This window comes from Macaca mulatta, chromosome 7 (genome assembly GCF_049350105.2).
Source record: "Macaca mulatta isolate MMU2019108-1 chromosome 7, T2T-MMU8v2.0, whole genome shotgun sequence".
Lineage (NCBI taxonomy): Eukaryota > Metazoa > Chordata > Mammalia > Primates > Cercopithecidae > Macaca > Macaca mulatta.
Window position 1 is genome coordinate 150,390,456 of NC_133412.1, and position 16,134 is coordinate 150,406,589.

General features: G+C 49.4%; 2 protein-coding genes across 13 annotated transcripts in view; both read left to right on the forward strand.

The window, feature by feature from the left end:
• Positions 1–2,523: 2,523 nt before the first annotated feature.
• The window catches only part of TMEM63C (transmembrane protein 63C), a 76,522-nt gene continuing 62,911 nt past the window's right edge, over positions 2,524–16,134 (forward strand). For 11 of the 12 annotated variants that reach the window (XM_077941551.1, XM_015144244.3, XM_077941553.1 and 8 more), the window contains exon 1: positions 2,524–2,623. The gene's annotated coding sequence lies outside the window, so the exon portion shown is untranslated. Of the gene's footprint in view, positions 2,641–16,134 lie in introns of all 12 variants that reach the window. The other variant, XM_077941552.1, reaches the window with a different exon arrangement.
• LOC114679608 (uncharacterized) lies at positions 4,179–14,642 on the forward strand. The gene is made up of 5 exons (XM_077938826.1): positions 4,179–4,259; positions 4,416–4,504; positions 5,595–5,655; positions 5,904–5,965; positions 14,164–14,642. Exons 1-5 carry the CDS (start codon positions 4,179–4,181, stop codon positions 14,570–14,572), a joined length of 702 nt encoding a protein of 233 aa, XP_077794952.1. The 3' UTR covers positions 14,573–14,642.

A 16,134-nucleotide genomic window follows, 5' to 3' on the forward strand; every position in this document is an offset into this window, starting at 1 on the left:
CAACCTCCTGGCCTCAAGAAATCCTACTGCCTCAGCCTCCCAAGTAGCTGGGTTTATAGGTGTGAGCCACCACACCTGGCTTCTGTTCCCCTTTACTGTATCTTTCTTTTTTTTTTTCCGAGACGGAGTCTCACTCTGTCACCCAGGCTGGAGTGCAGTGGTGCGATCTCAGCTAGCTGCAACCTCCGCCTCCTGGGTTCAAGTGATTCTCCTGCCTCAGCCTCCTAAGTAGCTGGGATTACAGGTGCCTGCCACCACACCTGACTAATTTTTGTATTTATAGTTGAGACTGGGTTTCATCATGTTGGCCAGGCTGGTCTCGAACTCCCGACCTCAAGTCATCTGCCCACCTCAGCCTCCCAAACTGTTAGGATTACAGGCATGAGCCACCGCACCTGGCCTCTCTTTATGGCATGTCGTTGATGTTTATCAGGTTTCTCCTCTAGGATGTGGATGGGGTTGGGTATGGGTTTAACAGCTGCTGTGATGATGAAGCAGAGAAGGAACAGACAAACCGCTTCTGTTGAGAATTTATGCTGTCCCACCAGACTCTGAATAGCATAACTACAGCAACAACAATGAATCTTTGCAGAGCATTTATTTTGTATACGATATTTCATTTAATTCTCACAATCACCCTTTAAGCTTATGATTATTGTTTTTTCCCATTTTCCATATGCAAAAAAAAAAAAAAAAAAAGAAGCACAGAGAGGTTAAGTCCCATATTTAGGTGGCCCAGCTGGGACTGAAACGCAGGCAGCTAGCATTCCCAGCACTATTCTTGTATTGATCTGGTTTGTCTTTGTACCCGCCAGTCTTTATCCTAGAAGAGGAGAATACAAGTGTCACGGCAGAGGGGTCTGAGACCCCAACTAGCCCAGCCCTCTCAGAATTACAGATGAGAGGGAAAAACAGAGAGATCAAGTGAGCTACCCAAGGTTGCGCAGCATGATAGCCGCTAAGCAAGGGCTGGAACCTAGACCCTGATGCCCTGTTGCCACTGAAGAATAGATGGTCAAAAGCCTTCCTGTCCCGTGAATGAAAAAGATAAAAGAATGAGTGGGCCGGGCACGGTGGCTCACGCCTGTAATCCCAGCACTTTGGGAGGCTGAGGTGGGCAGATCACGAGGTCAGGAGATCAGGACGATTCTGGCTAACACGGTGAAACCTCATCTCTACTAAAAGCACAAAAAATTAGCCAGGCGTGGTGGCGGGCGTAGTCCCAGCTACTCGGGAGGCTGAGGCAGGAGAATGGCGTGAACCTGGGAGGCGGAGCTTGCAGTGAGCCCAGATCGAGCCACTGCACTCCAGCCTGGGCGACAGAACGAGACTCTGTCTCGAAGAAAAAAAAAATGGAATGAGTGGGTGAGTGACTGCATAATGGATAGACTTTGACGGAATGTGTCTATGTGGCTCACCCTTGGGTCTTCCTGGGGTGGCTGGGTCATGAGAACCAGGGGGTCAGAGGAAGAGGGAGATGACCAGGGTGTGCCAGTCTGGCAGGGTTGTGTGGAAGGGGGTGCTCTGCTGATGGTTATGGGGAAATCAACCCATGAAAGCATAACCAGACTTTGAGCCCATCCTCTGGCACCTCATGACCTTGTGTTCACACGGCTTCCTCTGTGGCCTTCTTATCATATTGCTAACAGCGCTAACTGGTGAAAGGGCGTCACTTTCAGAGAGCGCTGGGCAGTGGCTCCTCTCCCACTAGCTGTCTCCCATTATCTGGTACTGCGAGTGCAGATAATGTCTATGACATGAATGTGCCTAGGCTCCTGCCTGGGAGGGAGAGGCTGTTTACTACTGCCCCTTGTTTTGCACACTGATCTTTGGGGGTTGCAAACGCTGGCACCTGTCCTCAGGGTCAAAACCAGTGTCTACATAGCAGAGTGGTCAGGACTTTGATGAAACTCTGAGACCTGCAGGAGTGTGGCCCACCGCAAACTGGAAATGACCCAGCCCACTCCCTTGGGCCTCCCGGGTGGGGCTGTGGCCAACTGTAGATGGCTCCTTTGTTGGGGAAGAAGGAGTCTGGGTAGCATCTGGGTACCAGCCACTGGGCTGGTGCCAGGACCGGGTCCTTGGGCGGGGCAGAGGGCTACCTTTGTGGGAGTGGGGTGGCTTTTCTTGCTTCTGGCTGATGGGACTAAGGAGACTGGGAAAGGGGACAGGCCTTAGGGAGGGCGAGGGGAGGTGGCAAAGGAGCTGCCCAGGCCCAGTGCATCAGGGGAGCTGAAGCAAGCTGGAACCAGGGACCGGCAGCCTTGTGCGTTTAAGATGGTAATTTGCAGATGGTTCCTGGTAGCTACAGGGTCTCTGAGGCGGAGCCTGGGTCTTCGCGTAGGATCCGCCAGCCCGGGTTCCCCCGCAGGTCAGAGGAGCCTTGGGGCGGGGCCAAGGTTAGCCCCTGCTTGGGAGGAGCCGGGATGCCTCTCTCGTGGTGATGCAGAAGGGAATTTGCTGACACTCCCTTGCCAGGTGGGGCTGGCTTCGCCCGGCCGGCGAAGAGGAGGACCCGCTGGCAGTCTCCTCCCAGGTGGGGAGCGTGGAGCTTGTCACCGCAGCCTGGCGGCCTGAGCGCCGCGCCTGGGGCTGGGGCCGCGGTGCTGAGGACGCAGATGTGGTGAGCACGCGACGCGGGTGCAGTGACCCGGGCTGGTCGGGCCGGGAAGAAGGGGCGCAGGATCCAGGTCCCGCACGGGGAGGGGGCGGGGAAGGATTGCTTGTTTCTGTGCTTTCTGAGACCTTGCATTGGGAGGGATGGGGGTAGGGGAGACTGCGCCACAATCCCTTGCCACGCTGGCTGTCTCTAGCATGTACCCAGGAAAGGGTGGCCTGAGCCGCCCACCCGGGAGGGCGTGGCGTTGGTAGACCGGTCTTCACTGGATGGGGGGATGGAGGTTGGTAGGAGGTTTGCTTGCGGGGTCCCCGGCCTCCTGCCTGACAGCCAGGTGGGAGTTACCGCTCTGGGCTACCCTCTCCCCCACCCAGGGATTCCCCGGGGCTCTGCCGCCCACTCTCTGGGCTGGGACGGGAGGGGGCAGTCTGCTCCGCCGTTATGGGTTATGACAACGTCAGTGCTGCGCTGCTGCCGGGCTGGCTGGGCTCCTGGTCCCCCAGGGGAACAATGCCACCCTTTCCCCATGTGCTTCCAAAGAAAGGCTCTGCCTCCCTACTCGCCCTGGCCTTGAGAGAGAAACATTGTGTTTGGATGAAGGCCTTGGGGAAACTGAGGCCCAGGGGTGTTGTGGCTTGACCAAGGTCACTGAGCAGGCCCTACAGAGCTGGCCTCCCAGGCACTGCCTTCACCGAATGCTCTCTGGAGGGGCAGGGGCCCTTCTTCCTCTCTAGACCCTGGGGCCTCCCCCCACCCCAGCACCACATTTCCTCATTCCTGAGAATGCCGGGAGTTGCAACTTCTGCATGGGGCTCCAGGGTATCATGGGTGTAAGCAGGAATTAGATTGTCCGGGACAGGAGAAAATTGCTCATGAAAAACACTCATCTGAGCAGAGGGGGTGTGAGCCTGTGCTGTTCTTCTGGGTTCAAGGAAAGAATGAGAGTTGGCTTTGAGGAGAATGCCCGTGCTGAGGGGGACAAGGAGATGAACTTTCTCTTTCAACAGCCTGCAGCACTCCAGGAAGACGTGGTTTCCTTCAAGAAGGGTCCATCTCTTAGCACCACCCTCTGTGATCACCTCATCCTCGTTCTCTCTCTGGCCCCTGTCCCTGGGAGAAATGGGCTACATTCCATCTACTGCCCTCAGAAGTGAACTTTCCCCTTAGAAGTGAATTCACCTTTTTCTTCTCCCTGGGACAGATGACTTTCCCTGGAGGGAAACTGAGGCAAGGAGAGAGTGACATTTTAGAGCTGGAGCCAGATGAGGAAACTGAGACACGGAGGGTGGAGTGAGTTCTGCAGGTCTCTTACCTACATGCAGGTCTCCTGACTCCCCAGCCACCAAAGGGCAGACTGGAGGGGCCTCTTCCTGTCTTCTCTTTGCACCCCACAGTCCCAGCACTGAGAAGCTGAGGCTGCGAAGGGCCTCCTGACGGGTGTGGAGGTCGATGACAGGGGACAGCACCGGCATTTTCTCCTTCCTCAAGATATGTTTTTTAGTTTCTTGGGAAGGAAGCAGCTTGAAGAGGGGAAATGAAGTCCCTTGGTTACCTTCCCATCATGCCCCCACAGGGGTACACAATTTCTGTAGGCCTGTCGGAGCCAAAAACAGGCATCCCTCCTGCCCAAGTGCCAGCAGCTGTGAGCATAGCTGGCTGGGGAGTGGGGATCCACAGGTAGAGGGACTTCAGTTATCTCCCTGACAGCATCTCCGGATGGGGGGTTTGGGCCAGCACCTGTTTGCCCCAAGTGAAAGGAGTTGCCATGTGCCTGGCTCATGAATTGCTCCTTTTTCAGATACCCTCTGAGCACAGCACCCCTGAAGCTGGCCCCTGCTGGCTTCACAGGAGCCTTGGGTTGCATGATGACCACCAGGAGCTGCTGGGGTGACCCTGTGGGAAGGAATGGGGTTCCCAGTAAACCAGATGGGAGCCAGCTGCTTGTGGGATGACTGTATAGTGCCAGAGAGGAGAGGGCCTACCATACTGGAGGGAAACTACACAATATGTGTCCCTCCCAGCTAGCAGAGAAAGGGTCAGGCCTCAGAGAGGCCCCCTGGTGAGAACCAGACTTAAAGAGCAGAGAGCCTGGACCAAGCGCCTCTATTGGCTGGCACTCTGCCCTCAACTTCTCTACCTGATAGCTAGACATGAAAACACCTTCTCCAGACGGGTGGGAGGGCTTTGGAAACTTGTCAAGTGTTTGTTACGATGGGAAGTATTATTCCTGGAGTCTCTGGTCTAGGTGGAAGCCATCTGTTTCCTGCCTCAATGGCGGAAACATGGTTGTTTCTCCTTCAGAGGATGCCCTCTCCCTCTGTGGCCAGCCTAGAGCACCCTTCTAGGCTGGGAAGGCAGGTCAGCCCTCCCCAGCCCACTTCAAGTAGTGCTTGGGGTCTTGAGGAGTTTCCTTCCCCTATCCCCAGCTGCCCATTACATTTAACATATTTAACAGGATGTTCACCTCTGTAAAATGAGGGTGTCTAGTGGCACAGTGGAGCTTCCTACAGGCCTGTACCTTCTCCACTGCCTCGACTCTCAAATCCCACGAACTCTGCTCTGATTCTTCCCGGGGAGTGGCGGGTGGAAGAACCATAAAGATAATGGGCATAAAGTGCTGGGAGCTGTTTGCACAGAGCGTCCAGTTTGCAGGAACCCACGTGGTGCTCAGGCCATGGGCAGGCTCACACTGGGAAAGGCTGTAATGAAAGTGCTCAGCGGAAGTGCTCAGCTTCCAGTGAGATCAGCAGCTTTTAGTGCCCTGTTTTGCCTGAGGTGGGGCCCCGATGCTCACTCTTCTTTCCTCTCGTGGGAGAGCAGTGGTTTTCACAGCTTACACATCAGCATGGGTGGTGTAAATGGAACTCCACATTCTTGCCCATGAGTTGGCTGGTGCAACTCCTGCAAGGTAGGGTTACAGCAGGAGCTGAGATGAGAATGTGGGCAGCTCATGAAGTATGGTGTGTCCTTGCTCTAGATCTGTCTGCATTGCTCAGGCCCAACCGAGGGTGGCTCTTAAGAAGAACAACGTGTGGCCAGTACTCCATGTTCTGTGTTTCTAGGGCAGGATATGTACTCAAGCTGCCACATTCCTTGCCAGCACCCCTGGGACTGGTGCTGAGACATGCAGAGGCAGAGTGGGCGGGGAAGGGGTGCCTCATTGTCACCTCCTCCCTCCTTCTAGTCATTAGGAATGCTTCCCAAAGGGAAACCAAAGCCTAGATCTGCTTAGAAAGGCGGGACTAGGACCCAAGTGTCCTGGGCTCCCACCTTCTGCTTTTCACAGCCTTCCACTCTGCCGTTTGACACGAGCACCCTGAAGATGAGATGGGAAGAGCTGGGCTGGCGGTGAGTGAGTCATGCCCAGCCCTGTGCCTGTAGACCTTCATTCCTGCCAAGCCAGGGCCTCTGGTGTCCTTAGAGGATCAGAAGCAGAAAGACCAGGCCGGCTTCCAACAGGAAACCAAACTGTCCCCTCCCCATTACTAAGTGGCCTGGCCAAGCAAGGTCCTGAAGACAGAAGCCTTCTCCTCACTCTGGCTGGGTCTTCTCAGAGTTGTGCCCAGCCAGGGGCATGCTGGCCTCAGGTCATGGAGTCGCGGCAGAAGAGAAAGTGACCCTAAGGTCTTTGGAGAGATAGGTGGGCAAGATGAAGCTGTGCGTGGTCCGCTGGGATACTGGCTGTCTGTTGGGTTTTGGGTGTTGAGGCCTCATTGCCTTGGGGTGTCTGAGTGGCAGTGATTTGGCCATAGGCTAGAAACGCTACAGAGGGCAATGGAACATAGACACAGGGCCCTGTGGGGAAATCAATCCTGCTTTGATGGGGGGGCATGGAAGCACAGAGGACCTGTCGCATATGGACTCACTGCCTGGGGGAGCACTTGGGAGCTGCATTCCCACCTGTTTCATTACCTGCTCACTTCACTTCCGTGAGTCTTCCATTTGCAACATGGTGAAGCAATTCCCTCCACACAGAGCCATTGGGAGGATGAATGGGAGGAAGCGGAAAGGTGCCCAGCATGGTGCTTGGTAACCAGGAGTCCCCTTCTTTTCATTTGTTCATCCCTCTGCCTGCTGAGTGGCCAGCTGTCCAGGGACCTCTGGGATGGCAACCATGTTTTTTTTGTTGTTGTTGTTTTCTGAAACAGAGTCTCATTCTGTTGCCCACTCTGGAGTGCAGTGGCACTATCTCGGCTCACTGCAACCTCTGCCTCCCAGGTTCAAGCGATTCTCCTGTCTCAGCCTCCCGAGTAGCTGGGATTACAGGTGTGCACCAACACATCCGGCTAATTTCTTTGTATTTTTGGTAGAGACAGGGTTTCACCATGTTGGCCAGGCTGGTCTCGAACTCCTGACCTCAGGTGATCCGCCCATCTCAGCCTCCCAAAGTGCTGGGATTACAGGAGTGAGCCAACATGCCCAGCCAGACCATGCTTTTTCGATGACACCAAACAATGTCCAACAATGTCGACTGCTCCAGGCACTGTTAAAACTGAACTGTCTCCTTCAAAAAGGCTTCAGGCCATGCATGGTGGCTCATGCCTATAATCCCAGACTTTGGGAGGCCTAGGAGGGAGGATTGCTTGAGCCCAGCAGTTCAAGACCAGCCTGGGCAATATAGAAAGACCCTGTCTCTACAAACAAGTGAAAAAATTAGCCAGGCCTGTAGTCCCAGCTACTCAGGAGGCTGAGGTGGGAGGATAACTTGAGACCAAGAGGTTGAGGCTGCAGTGAGCTCTGATCGCACCACTGCACTCCAGCCCAGATGACAGAGCAAGACCCTGTCTCAAAAAACAAAACAAAACAAAACAAAAAAACAAAAAGGCTTCTCACATCCCTGAGGACCTGGCAGAGGGGGAATCTTCTTAGAACCAAAGGGGTGTGTGTGTGTGTGTGTGTGTGTGTGTGTCTGTCTGTGTGGTGTGGGCAGGGAGTGTCCTTCCATACAATGAATAAGCTGTTGCTGGACCAGGGACCCCTCCTTGGCTGGGGCCTCATGTGCCCAGGAGTGTCAGCTAGGCCTGGCTTGGGGAGACCTTCTCAGGCAGCAGAACAACAGCCTGAACGATGAGCCTGGCTTGAGGCCCTGGAGCCACTCAGCGGCCTCACATTCCCTGTCATTACTCCTTAATCCTCTCCACGCCTTAGGAGAGAAAGCAAATCTGAGTCACCCGCTCAGTAGATTCGAAAGCTGTGGCTTGACAGGTTGTGACAGCCACAACCACACTCACACACCAAAGGAGCAGAACCCAAACTGGGGCCGTGGCCAGTCTGTGTCCAGGGGAGCCATCTGTGCGCTGTCCTCCCTAGCACAGCTGACACATCCTGAGCTCACCTCTTACTGCTGGGGCTGGTGGTTTTGCTGAAGTTGCTTGAGACAAAAGGACTTGGAAGAGAAGGTCGTGCATTTCTCCCCTTCCCCTCCACTCTGGGCAGGGAGCCCAGAACCAGGTTCTGCTGAAGGACATCTCGTGTCACGGGAGCAGGGAAGGTGGAAGGCTAGGATTCCCACCCGGCCCCCACCTAGATTCCAAGGGGCTGAGCCAAGGCAAAGGAAGGGGACTTGGCCTAGCCAGGCCCAGGCCTCACACTCCATGGAGGGGCTCCTTGGGGCCCTGGCCCAGGCACATGCATACAGCTTGTGCTGCATGGAGCAGCCAGGGAGGAAGGGACAGGAAGCCCCTGGCCTGGATCACAGAGCTACCAAGTGGAGGAGCAGAAGGAGCCCCAGTCCCAGTGCCCTCTTGTGTGGCTGGGGAGGGAACCCAGACCATCACAGCCGTGATCTGTTCCCAGAGACAGGGACAGAGGAGGGGAAGTGAGTGGGAAGGGCAGGCTTTCCGACTCAGTCCTATCCCAGGTCCTGGTGTCCCCGTGACTCTCCCCACTTCCCCTGGGAGTGACCTTTGAACCCAGCTCTGACCCAGAGGCTGCCATTGAAGGCTCATCTTGGACTAAGCCCAACCTGCCTTTTCCAGTGAGGCTCCCTTCCCACATGCTCTGCTCCCACTCAGGGGTTATTTGTGTGTGGGGAGGGGAGATGTGTCAGATGCCCTTGAAGTTTTTACAAAATACACATGCCTGGCTTTTCTGCCCCATCTCACCCCAGCTCGGCTAAGAACCATTGCTGTGGCAAATCAAACATGCCCTGGACTGTCTGAGCCACTGCCTCTCCCCATCCCAGTCCTGGTCCTTATCTCTATCCTCATCTGTTCATCTTCCTGCCCTTCAAAGCCCAATTCAAATGCTACCTCCTTGATGAAGCCCTCCCTGGATCTCAGCCAGATGAGATCTTAACAGCCTTGAATGCCCTTAACACATTGTCTCTCTCTTCTGCTAGAGAGTGAGCTCATCCTTTCACTTTTCTAGTGTTCCTTGAGTGCCAGTCACACAGAGACCCTTCAGCAATTCATGGGGAAGGGGATGGGTAAACAAGGAAATGGCTTAATGACAATAGCTTGAAAAACATCATAACATTCTGTGAAAATAGCAATACAAAGCTCCGTGAGACATTCTGGCAAGAATGCTAGTAAAGCTGAATGTGTATATGCTTTATGACCAATGGTTTCACATCTAGGTATACATTACCTAGAGAAACTCACACATGTGTTCAAGGAAACAGCTCTAAGGGTATCTAGGGCAGCAATGCTTGAAATGCAAAAAGAAGAGGTCTTGGCTGGACTCTGTGGCTCACACCTGTAATCACAGCACTTTGGGAGGCCCAGGTGGGAGGATTGCTTGAGCCCAGGAGTTTAAGACCAGCCCTGGCAACATAGCAAGACCCTGTATCTACTAAAAAAAAATTAGCCAGGTGGGGTGGTGTATACCTGTAGACCCAGCTACTTGGGAGGCTGAGGTGGGAGGATTGCTTGAGCCCAGGAGTTTGAGGTTTCAGTGAGCCATGATCACGCCACTGCACTACAGCATGGGCAACCAAACAGAAAAAAAAAAAAAGAGAGACCTCAACCTCAATATCTGCAATAATAGAATAATGAATAAAACTGTGATACTGTGGCCGGGTGCGGTGGCTCAAGCCTGTAATCCCAGCACTTTGGGAGGCCGAGACGGGCGGATCACGAGGTCAGGAGATCGAGACCATCCTGGCTAACATGGTGAAACCCCGTCTCTACTAAAAAATACAAAAAACTAGCCGGGCCAGGTGGCGGGCGCCTGTAGTCCCAGCTACTCGGGAGGCTGAGGCAGGAGAATGGCGTAAACCCGGCAGGCGGAGCTTGCAGTGAGCTGAGATCCGGCCACTGCATTCCAGCCTGGGCGACAGAACGCGACTCCGTCTCAAAAAACAAACAAACAAAAAAAAACTGTGATACTATGCAGCAGTTAAACTATGTGTAATTGGGGAATTTTATTTTGTATAAATTATACCTTAGCAAAGCTGATATATGTGTACATACACATACGGATACATTCTGTATTAACATGAATAAATTTCAAAAACAGTGTTGCAAAGAAAGGAAATTTCAAAATAATACCATTAGTGAAACTTTAATTTTCTTTCTTTTTTTTTTTTTGAGACAGGGTCTTACTCTGTTGCCCAGAGTGGAGTAGTGCGATCTTGACTCATTGATGCCTCCACCTCTCAGCCTCAAGCGATCCTTCCACCTCAGCCTCCCGAGTAGCTGGGACTGTAGGTGCACACCACCACACCCGGCTAATTTTTTTTTTTTTTTGTATTTTTGTAGAGATGGGTTTTTGCTACGTTTCCCAGCCTGGTCTCAAATTCCTGGGCTCAAGTGATCCACCCACGTGGGCCTCCAAACATGCTGGGATTACAGGTGTGAGCCACTGTGCCTGGCTGAAAATTTAATTTTCATAAAAATCACAAAACAGTACTAGCTGTGATTTATGGATTTACTAATTTCTCTTGCAATGCCTACCAAGCTGATGCTTGTAGTGCTTTGGAGAGAGTAGGAGCTGAGACTGAAAGAGGAAAAGGAAGGGCTTCTAACCTGTCAGTAACACTTCATTTTACAAAGAATAGCTGAAGCAAAAATGACAGAATGTTTACATTTGTTAATTCAATTGGTTTAAATGAATTGTTCGAAGTTGAAGAAAAGTAATCTAAGATGTCTATGGAAAGGTGCCGACATCTCCCTGGGGAGTCAGGAAAGGGTCCAAGAGGAGGTGATAGCTGGGTGTGAAGGACTCGGGGAACTGGCAGGTTTCACTGGGGTGGGGGAGTTGGGAAAAGCAGCCGTGGGGGCTTAAAGCCAGGGAATACCTGTGCCGGCTCTTTGCACGTCTGAAATGTTTGTTGACTGACTTTGTATCAAGCTGTGCCTCGGCTGCCCTCTCATCCCCTTCTCTCATTTCAGCTGTTCTATTTCTGAGTTGTGTACATAGTAAATAGAGTCCTGGGGGAAAAATCATGTGTCATTTTATGATTTTTTAGAGATGAGATAATCTAATGGGGGTTAGGAGAGGATTGAGGCAAATATACAAAATTGAACATTAAAATGGGGAAATAGCCGCTAATACAGAGAAAATAGAAAGAATTATTGTTATTATTATTATTATTATCATTATTGGTACTGTGTTTGGCCATATGTAAATCCACTTGAAAACCAGCTAAAACTGATGATTTTCTGGGAAAATGTAAATCATCATTTTGACATCAGGAGAGGTAGAAAATCCCAACAGACCAATAATCACTGAAGAAACTGAGTTTTCATAAAATTCTCCTCCAAGAAAATTAAGGTTCAGATTACTTCTAGTTTCTATCAAATCTCCAAGGCACAGATAATGCCAATGTTATTTAAACTGCACCAACTACACCAAATCACAGAGAAGGAGAGATTCTAAATTATTCTATGAAGTACGAACAGCATGGATACCAAATCTTGTCAAAGACAGCACAAAAGGAGAAAAATGACTGAACAATCTTATGAATAGTAGTGCAAAATTCATAAATAGCAACAAATGGACTCACACAGCATTATGTTACAAAAATGAACATACCACAAGCAAGTGGGGCTATATTCCAGAAATGTAGATTCCATAGTAGAAAAACTGTTAATGTAATTGAACAAACTAATAGCTCGAAAGAAATAAAAAATCATACAAGCAACTTCATAAGTGCTAAAAATGTCTAAAATGCATTCGATAAAATTCAACATGTCTCTGATTTTAACTCCTATGTCATAGGAATAGATGGATATTGCTTAACATGATTTTGTGTATGCCTGTGTGTGCTTGTGTGTGTGTGTGTGTATTCAGACATAAACACACAAGGAAAGAATGACCCCCATGACTGTAATTCTTTATTACTACTCTAGGAGTACAAGCCAACACAAATTTTGAAAATATAAGTTAAAAAAGTGCTAAATGTATCAAAATTTTAGACGATAAGATTGATGACCTGGAGAAAAAGGAACAAGATTGTCAACTGAAAAAAAATTACAAATAATAAAAGAATATACCAACATGATTGGTAATAACTATTAGAAACAAAAATATATAGCTTGTCTGTATATAAACAGACTTTAACTTTTTAAATATAATGGAAGAAATTTAAAATATCAGAAAAAGTGCTAAAATAACCAGTACTAAGTCTAACCAGAGGTGGCAGGAGCAGCTCTTAAGACTACTTCATTCTTGGTTCCCTGGCACTTGGAACAGGGCCTGACACATAGTAGTAGACATTTGTCAAATGATGGAACTGCTTCCCAGATTGATAAACAAAGCACACTTAATATGCAATAATAATAATAGTAAACACCACCATATAGTAGTGGCCGCTGTCCTGTTCTTTACCTGTAGCCTAAGGGGTGATCTGTCCTGGAGAATGTTCCGTATGTGCTTGAGATAATGTATATTCTGCTGCTGTTTGGAGGAGTTTTTTGCATATGTCTGTTAGGTCCAATTGGTCTATAGTGTTGTTCAAGTTCTCCATTTTCTCTTCTCTCCTTCCTTCCTTCCTTCCTTCCTTCCTTCCTTCCTTCCTTTCTCTTTCTCTTTCTTTCTTTCCTTCCTTCCTTCTTTCTTCCTTTCTTTCTTTTTCTTTTTCCTTCCTTCCTTCCTTCCTTTCCTTCCTTCCTTCCTTCCTTCCTCTCTTTCTGTCTTTCTCTCTCTCTCTCTCTCTCTTTCTCTCTTTCTCTTTTTATTTCTTTCTTGTTTCGCTCTTATTTCCCAGACTGGAGTGCAATGGCACGATCTCAGCTTACCGCAACCTCCACCTCTTGGGTTCAAGTGATTCTCCTGCCTCAGCCTCCCGAGTAGCTGGGATTACAGGCATGCGCCACCACACCTGGCTAATTTTGTATTTTTAGTAGAGATGGGGTTTCTCCATGTTGGTCAGGCTGGTCTTGAACTCCCGACCTCAGGTGATCCACCTGCCTCAGCCTCCCACAGTGCTGGGATTACAGGTGTGAGCCACCGTGTCCTGCCTAGTTCTCCATTTTCTTATTGATCTTCTGTCTGGTTGTTCTGTCCATTATTGAAAGGAGTACTGAAATCTCCAATTATTATTGCAGTGTTGTCTATTTCTCCCTTCAGTTTTGTCAATATTGCTTCATATATTTGGGTGCTCTGCTGTTAGGTGCATATGTATTTGTAATTGTTATATCTTCCTGGTGAATTGACCCTTTATCATTATGTAATAGCCTCCTTTGTCTTTTGTGGCAGCTTTTGACGGATACAAATACTGCCATCCTTGCTCTCTTTTGGTTACCATGTGCATGGAATGACTTTTTCCATCCTTTCACGATCCACTTATGTGAGCCTTTACATCTAAGGTTGAACCTCTTGTGGGCAGCATATATTAGCTGCATCTTTCTACACCCCTTACCTGTAATAACTCATTTAATCCTCACAATAACTCCATGCAGATGGCGTTATTGTTATCTCCATTTTTAGATGAGGAACCTGAGGCACAGAAAGGGTAGGCAGCTTATCCCAGGTCCAGTAGAGTGGAAATTTGAACCAAGCACTCGACTCTGAGTTTATGCTCTTTGTATCCATCCTCCTTCATAGTCAAATTGGAACTTTGAATTTAGAGGGAGGATTGTTGGGTAGGGGAGCAGGAAATGGATTATTCAAACATGACTTTGGGACAACTGTGTAGCCCCTTGAAAAAAATAATAAAGTTGAGCCCTACCACAATCCCTGCATCAAAATAAATTCTGGAAGTGGCAAATATATTTTAAAAAGAAAGAAGAAAGCCAGGTGTGGTGGTGCGTGCCTGCAGTCGCAGCTACTTGGGAGGCTGAGGCAGGAGAATCACTTGAGTCCAGGAGTTCAAGGCTGCAGTGAGCTATGATTGTGTCACATAAGTACTCTAGCCTGGGCAACAGAGTGAGGCCCTGCCTCAAAAAAGAATGAGACAAAGACGAAGGAGGAGGAAGAAGAGGAGGAAGAGGAGGAAGAAGAGGAAGAGGAGGAGGAGGACGAGGAGGAGGAAAAACAACAACAACAACAACAGGAGGAAGGAGAAGAAGAAGAAAAGGAGAAAGAAACCTTGAAGTCCCTTTCCTCAGCTGCCGCGAAGGTGCTCCGTCCTTCCGAGGAAGTTAAGGCCGCGTTGGGGTGAGGCCCTCACTTCACCCGGTGACTAGCACTGCGTCCGGCAGCGCCAGCCCCACACTTGCCCGCGCTGTGGCCTCCGTCTCCGAGCTCGCCTGCATCTACTCGGCCCTCATTCTGCACGACGATGAGGTGTCCGTCACGGAGTATAAGATCAAGGCCCTCATTAAAGCAGCCGGTGCAAATGTTGAACCTTTTAGGCCTGGCTTGTTTGCAAAGGCCCTGGCCAATGTCAACATTGGGAGCCTCATCTGCAAGGTAGGGGCCGGTGGACCTGCTCCAGCAGCTGGTGCTGCACTGGCAGGAGGTCCTGCCCCCTCCACTGCTGCTGCTCCAGCTGAGGAGAAGAAAGTAGAAGCAAAGAAAGAAGAATCCGAGGACTCTGATGATGACATGGCCTTTGGTCTTTTTGACTAAATCTCTTTTATAACGTGTTCAATAAAAAGCTGAACTTTAGAAAAAAAAAGAAAAAAAAAGAAAAAAAAAGAAACCTTCAAGAATACAAGTGGAAAATATGGGCAGATACTTTCATGATTCTCAAATGGGAAAGGCTTTTTAAGCAAGTCCCAAGGATGCCATAAATAAAGTAAAAAAGAGATGAATGACAATTTGCAATACACATGACAAGAAGTCAGTTGCCTTAATTTAGAAAAACTTCTTAAAAAATCAATAAGAAATTAGAAAGGATGGATGCAGACAAGTCACAGAAAAATAAGTGCAAAGGCCGATCAGTCAATAAACATGAAAACATGTCTGTCTTTTTTGACAACTGAATTACAAATTGAAACAAGATACCATTTTTAAACTCACTGTAAAAATCCAACAATCTGATCATGCACACTGTGTGAGGGTGGAGAAAAACAGGCACTCATGAGTTGCTGGGGCAGAGAAAACTGGTTCACCCTCATTGGAGGACAATTTGGCAATATCTGTCAGAATGTTAGGTTCACGTAAGTTTTGACCCAGGGATATCCTCTAGCTGGCATCATACATGTGCACAAAGATACAGAGTCAAAGAGGTAGGCTGGGTGAGATGGCTCACGGCTGTAATCCCAGCACTTTGGGAGGCTGAGGCAGGCAGATCACCTGAGCCCAGGAGTTTAAGACCAGCCTAGGCAACAAAGTGAGACTTCATCTCTACAAAAATTTAAAAAAAAAATTTAGGCTGGGTGCGGTGGCTCATGCCTGTAATCCCAGCACTTTGGGAGGTCGAGGCGAGCGGATCACCTGAGGTTGGGAGTTCTAGAGCAGCGTGACCAACATGGAGAAACCCCGTCTCTACTGAAAATACAAAATTAGCCGGGCTTGGTGGCGCATCCCTGTAATCCCAGCTACTTGGGAAGCTGAGGCAGGAGAATCGCTTGAACCTGGAGGCAGAGGTGGCAGTGAGCTGAGATCGCGCCATTGCACTCCAGCCTGAGGAACAAGAGTGAAACTCCATTAAAAAAAAAAAAAAAAAATTAGCCGGGCATGGTGGTGGGTGCCTGTGGTTCCAGCTACTTGAGAGGCGGAGGTAGAAGGATCACTTGAGCCCAGGAAGTTGAGGCTGCAGTGAGCTGGGGTTGTACCACTGCACTCCAGCCTGGGCAACAGAGTATGACGCTGTCTCAAAACAAACAAGAAAAAACAAAGATGTTCATTACAGCTTTGCTTGTGCAGCAAAAAATGTAGAAATAACCTAAATATCAATCAACAAGGACAGATTCATAGAAATTGTAGTGCATTGGTTCAGTGGAACACTAGGAGCTATTAAAAGAATGGAGGAATCTGTCTGTGTGGTATGCAGAGATGTGTGATGTATGTTAATTAGCAAAGCAAATGTAAGTACAGGGAATATGTTCCTGGTTGGGTTTAAAATAAAGATGCAGGCATAGATAGACGTGTGTGTGTCTGTGTGTGTGTGTATGTATGTTCATATTTCTGGAAAAACTTCTCAGGAAAATTTAGGAAATGACGATATTTATGTTGGAGAGTGGGAT

Coding starts and splice junctions, on each gene's coding strand:
- LOC114679608 (XM_077938826.1), top strand. CDS start 4,179: ATGCCCCCACAGGGGTACACAATTTCTGTAGGCCTGTCGGAGCCAAAA. Junction 4,260..4,415: donor CTGCCCAAGTGCCAGCAGCT/GTGAGCATAGCT, acceptor CTCCTTTTTCAG/ATACCCTCTGAGCACAGCAC. Junction 5,656..5,903: donor AGAAGAACAACGTGTGGCCA/GTACTCCATGTT, acceptor TGCTTTTCACAG/CCTTCCACTCTGCCGTTTGA.